At 32.4% G+C, this 6148-nt stretch overlaps 1 protein-coding gene across 1 annotated transcript; it reads left to right on the forward strand.

The window, feature by feature from the left end:
- The first annotated feature begins 273 nt into the window (after positions 1 to 273).
- LOC131954369 (uncharacterized) lies at positions 274 to 2830 on the forward strand. Its single transcript, XM_059317995.1, has 3 exons — positions 274 to 497; positions 989 to 1137; positions 1487 to 2830. The coding sequence occupies exons 2-3, from the start codon at positions 1047 to 1049 to the stop codon at positions 2320 to 2322; spliced, it is 927 nt and encodes a 308-aa protein (XP_059173978.1). The 5' UTR covers positions 274 to 497; positions 989 to 1046; the 3' UTR covers positions 2323 to 2830.
- Positions 2831 to 6148: the final 3318 nt, after the last annotated feature.

A 6148-nucleotide genomic window follows, 5' to 3' on the forward strand; every position in this document is an offset into this window, starting at 1 on the left:
AGGAGTGCAAGAGTAGACCTAGATCTAGGTATTTTTTGTAATCTTCAACAGCTGGCCTATTTTTTTTTATCTATGAAATCCTTAGTCCTTGATGGCCTAGATAATTTGTTGACACATTTTTGTTGATTTTTAACTTTAAAAAATAAGATCTAAATAATATGCATAGAAATTAGAGAACAAAAAAAAACTCTTTACATTTCATTATAGGCATACACATAATAACAAATCTTTTTAGAGTAACTATAAAGTATAAAGTTTTAAATGTAGCTTTTATAGAACGTTACAAAACGGCGTGTCATACATTTCAGTGAACTATGACGTCACCGCAGTTATGTAAGAAAAATAAATTCAACGAGGCCTACCAATCCCACCCCTGCGACAATTATTCTTTGGTGCGAGTGAACCGTATATAAAAACGCGTGGATCTGCTGCAAAACATTTCTTTGGCACACGTCTGCGTTTCAGCTTCAATTCTGTTAACTGCAAATTCCAAAAAGGTAGATATCTAGTAGATAGATTTAGATCGAATTCTTAATGTACGCAATGTATTTAAGTGTATTTATGTATTATATTTTAACCGCTAGCCGGCCGTTACAATTAATTATAAATTAATACATTAAATTAAAAAATATTTTAAATACTTAATATATAGATGAATTTTTACGATTTATTTAATTAGACCAAGATCTAGATATATCTTATGTACTATTTTAAATTTAACATGTTTAACTTAGACCTATTTAAATTACTGAATGTGTATTATGTAGCGTTCAGTTTATTGGCGCCTTCGTAATAATATGAATATTATAGGCATATTCATATACATAGGGTCTGACAGCTTTAAAAAACGAAAGCTTATCCCTACATTAAACATTAGGTAGAAAACAAACATTAAAAGCTCTTAACACATAGATCTAGATCTATTTACTGTCACATTGTTTTGACATTTTAATGTTTATACTTTATGCATTTTTTATTTTGTCCCCAGTTTTTTCAAATATACTTTTTTAGGCTACCTTGTCCAGAAGACCAAAAACTCAAGTAAAATGTTGTACCCATTGCTGGCAATCACAAACAGTATCTTTATGATCGGCCAATTTGTCATAAATGGTCTTAGTGCATCAGGCCCAGATGGAAGTAAGTTTTTTTTTTTTAAATTATAGATCTTCATTTGTTTAGTTTAAGATGACTTATTACATTTATTGCAAAATTAAACTTTTGATTTAAGTTTATAACTATATTATATTTATAAACTGCAGTTCAATGTTTCCAACTAGATACATTTATAATTCCCTTAAAGCTCTGAAAACTAAAGTCATCCTCCCCCCCCTGTAGTCTGTAGAGATGCCTTAAATAAACACTGACCATCAATGAAGATTTAATCTATAAATTCTTATTACATAGAACCCTTTTTTAAAATTACAATTAAAAAGATTTCTTACTTTATCTTAGAAAAATAATTATATTTTTAACTTCCATTTCACAGCTGTTTTTCAAAATAGAACTGGAGACATATCTGCCAAGTTTGAGACCCCAATAACACCAGCAGGCTGGACCTTCAGCATATGGGGCTTTATCTATGCATGGCAAACACTATGGGTGATCTACTCCTTGGTGAATATTTGTAGGAAAAGTGGCAGTGGCCCTCTGTACGAGAACCCCAGATTTCTTCCTTTGTCTATGCTGGGTGTATGTATCATCATATGTTGTGTGAACATAGCCTGGTTGATTTCCTTTGATAGACAAGAGATTGAAGCAGCCTGCGGTTTACTTATTGCCTATGGGTTTTTAATGTACGGAGCTATGTATATCTCATATAAAGCTCTTGATAAAGCTTCAGCGCAACTTGTGGAGCAGAAGAGAACGGTTGACATTTGGTTAACAAGAGCTCTGGTTCATAATGGTTTAGGTATCCAAGCAACATGGGTGACCATTGCAACTCTGCTCAACGTCTCCATGGTGATGATCTACAGTGGGAACCAATCAGTGGACCACCAAACCTCGGGGACAATCGTCTTGGCTATTTTATCCGCAGAACTCTCTATCTATGCTATAGCTGATTTTTTTTTCCTAGATCGCTACTCTCGTTATACAATAACCCCATACATGGTTGTTGTCGTTGCTTTAATTGGGAGCATAAACAAACATTATGAAGACGGGGAACAGAACTCTATTTTTAAAATTGTTTTATTGGCTGTCGCTGGAGCTTTACTGGTCTTAAAGATAGCTGTCACGATCTTCAAACATTTCAGGCGTCCCAGATATGTTTCTCACTATGAGTCTACAATTAGTGAAAAACCAATAGCTGGCCAGTATGCGTAATTAACTGTGATCACAAATATAATTAAATATATTAACATGTCTAGATAGAAATTAATTAGGCAGTGATAATTCTAAAACATCGATATGACAGCTATTTATGGTCCTGCTGAACGATTTATTACAATGAACCTCACTTTTGAGATATCCGATAGTTTAAATAAAATAAAATTATGGATATGTTTGTGTTCTTTATTAATGGCAACTAAATTAATGCCCAATTCCTGATATATGAATCAAAACAAATCAACCTCACATTGAAGTTGTCCACTTTTATGTAAATACAAATCTTTGTATTAAATTCCAAACTTAAAAGCTAAAGTTTTTTTAGTTATTAAACAGCCTTTTTAAAATTGTTTTAATTTGATATAATTGATTTTACACAATATGCATTTTACAATTTATATGTAGTGTTGTATATCTTAATTTTTTCTACCTTTTGTTTTATCTTTTGTGTTTGTCACTGTTTTGACAATCTTTTATATTTCTGAATTAAATTATTTTCCAATAAAAGGTGTTATTTTATTTTCTCGTTTGTAAAGTTTCTTATTGCTTTATAAATAATTTAACATAGGTTCTGAAAAATATAATTTTGACATAGTAGTTATTTTTTAATGCATTGGAATCTTTAAAAAAAGAGTTTGGTTATTTAAAAAAAAAAAAAAAAAAAAAAAAACCTAGAATTTTTGCTAATTTTTGTTGCTAAAGGTGTATAGCTCCTATTTCACATTTTAACAAAGTTCAAGACTTTATGTGATTAGGCGCTTGTCATATAACACTTAAAGTTAAATTTTAACAATGAGATAAAATATACCACTGACAAATTAAGGCTGTTTTGAAAGCTTAACAAAACTTAAAATTTTTTATTTTCTTTAAATAAAAGGTTATAGTTTTTTTTTCTATTTTAAATTAGGGGTTATGGTATTTTTTTCTTCTATAAATACTAGGTTATATTATTTTTTTTCTTTTAAAATTAGAGGATATAACTTTTTTATTCTTTAAATATGAGGTTCTAGTTTTCTTCTATAAATAACAGGTTAGATTTTAAATAGTAACATAGCTGTGTGGAAATTTTAATCATAAGCTATTAGGACTTGAACAAAGAACTCTTTGTTAACTCAGGCAGCAGTTACCACAAGATATGTTGCGTTCAAGCCTAACATAGGCCTTCTTTTATTAAAATAATTGTAGGCCTGTTTCAAGTTGGCAAAGTAAAAAGTTGGAAGAGAATAAAACTGAATACACTATCCCTTGATATGCAGATTACACAGACATTGAACTCTTCTTCATCTGTATTTTGGATAATTTTGTGTATTTAATTAATTTTTTTCATTTGAACCAAATGCTGTACAAATTACATAAGTTATTATTTTCAACCTCTTCCTCAAACCAAAAATTAAATGGATAAAAATAATTTAGCAAACATCTTATAGCCTGCCCAAACTACCAAACATTAATGTACAGCTTGCTACAGCTACCAAAAATTAACATACAGCCTGCCAAACTACCAAACATAAACATACAGCCTGCCACAACTACCAAACATTAACATACAGCTTGCCACAACTACCAAACATTATCCTATAGCCTGCCACAACTACCAAACATTATCCTATAGCCTGCCACAACTACCAAACATTAACATACAGCCTGCCACAACTACCAAAAATTAACATACAGCCTGCCACAACTACCAAACATAAACATACAGCCTGCCACAACTACCAAACATTAACATACAGCCTGCCAAACTACCAAACATAAACATACAGCCTGCCACAACTACCAAACATTAACATACAGCCTGCCAAACTACCAAACATTAACATGCAGCCTGCCACAACTACCAAACATTAACATACAGCCTGCCCCAACTACCAAACATTAACATACAGCCTGCCACAACTACCAAACATTAACATACAGCCTGCCACAACTACCAAACATTAACATACAGCCTGCCACAACTACCAAACATTAACATACAGCCTGCCCCAACTACCAAACATTAACATACAGCCTGCCACAACTACCAAACATTAACATACAGCTTGCCACAACTACCAAACATTAACATACAGCCTGCCACAACTACCAAACATTAACATACAGCCTGCCACAACTACCAAACATTAACATACAGCCTGCCACAACTACCAAACATTAACATACAGCCTGCCACAACTACCAAACATTAACATACAGCCTGCCACAACTACCAAACATTAACATACAGCTTGCCACAACTACCAAACATTAACATACAGCCTGCCACAACTACCAAACATTAACATACAGCCTGCCACAACTACCAAACATTAACATACAGCCTGCCACAACTACCAAACATTAACATACAGCCTGCCACAACTACCAAACATTAACATACAGCCTGCCACAACTACCAAACATTAACATACAGCCTGCCACAACTACCAAACATTAACATACAGCTTGCCACCTGAATTCCACCTGCTTCAATCAACAGCTTCTTCACTAATGAAACTAGTTTGGGGATTAATAAAACAATGTCTTAGAGGATTTCAATCTATTAACCAGGTGTCTAAAGATGGCCAGGAGAGTTTAAATTTGATCTGCAGTACAGAAATATAAGTAAACGTGCCCTTTAGACCTAACAATCCATTTGACAGATGAAGTAGACTCCATTTGTTTCTTGTCCTTGGCATATGAAGGTATGACTTGGTCAGAATTTTGTCCTGCGAGCCTTTTTCCCCTCATGAGCAGAAACACATGGTTTATATAAATTACATTCTTCTTTACAAACTGTCCATTGTAATCAAATTACAAATTAAACAAAAAAATAAATCACAGACTTCAATGTTGTTTACCAGATGTTCAACATGTTTTCATGACCTTTGACACACAATGGCCTTTGACTACATTGTTACATTTCTGCCTAAGCTTTAGCTGACCTTTAGGTAAAACAACCAGAGTTACATACCCTTTTATAAAAGATCTGGCAATATCTAAAACAGTCTGGGTTGTGTTGACCTACTTACATAACCAAGTTATATTTAGAAGTATACAACCAGTGTTGCATAACATGAAATTATAATGGCTTTATTGTAGGCAGCAAACAAGAAAAACAGGATTTGAATCATTGTGGGAGAAAAACATTTAAATTATAACAATCAGTATTATGAGATTTCATGGGCCAAAAAAAAGATTGTAAAAACATTCGGTCTACAATTACCTCGAAGTCATGTGCCGAAGACTATAAAGAAATGGATTGTTAAATCTTTGGCTTTGCGTAGTGTTCACAATGAATTTAAAATGTTGATACAAAATTATTTTTTTTACAAGGCGCCAAGCAGAAGATTGAAAGAAGTTTGTTCGCAATCTTGAAATTAAATGGAAGTTACAAAAGAAGTATTTATTTTTTGTGTATACAGGCCTTGTAATCAATGAAAAGTTGATACAATTTTATTCTTTATTTAATGTGTATGATGAGTAAATGATGTGGCGCTATCCAGAGCATGGGGTTAATAGTTAAAATAGTCTGATATACTTTCCTCAGTTAGTAACATTTCTCTCTAAGAGAATATCTTTTAAAAAATAATGAGTAGTTCAAAACCACAACAAATTTTTTTGTATCTCCCTTGGAAATTTATGAGAAACAGTGGGATAGACTGGTTAGTGAAATAATGCTGACCTAAATGACACTCAAATATATAGGATCTTCCTATGTCCTGGTAAAAAAAAAAAAAATCTACAAGATTGATCATCATTTTTTAAAAGTCTTTACATAAACCCTAATTTATTTTCATTGTCGAATCTTAAATGAGTTAAGCCAACAATACAAGTTTTC

The sequence above is a fragment of the Physella acuta genome, unplaced genomic scaffold, assembly GCF_028476545.2.
Source record: "Physella acuta isolate Inbredline_101_S28 unplaced genomic scaffold, ASM2847654v3 ptg000991l, whole genome shotgun sequence".
In the NCBI taxonomy this organism is placed as follows: domain Eukaryota; kingdom Metazoa; phylum Mollusca; class Gastropoda; family Physidae; genus Physella; species Physella acuta.

Excerpts from the sequence above, each read along its gene's own strand:
- LOC131954369 (XM_059317995.1), top strand. The coding sequence starts at position 1,047 with ATGTTGTACCCATTGCTGGCAATCACAAACAGTATCTTTATGATCGGC. Across the intron at positions 1,138-1,486 it reads TGCATCAGGCCCAGATGGAA|CTGTTTTTCAAAATAGAACT; the intron begins GTAAGTTTTTTT and ends TCCATTTCACAG.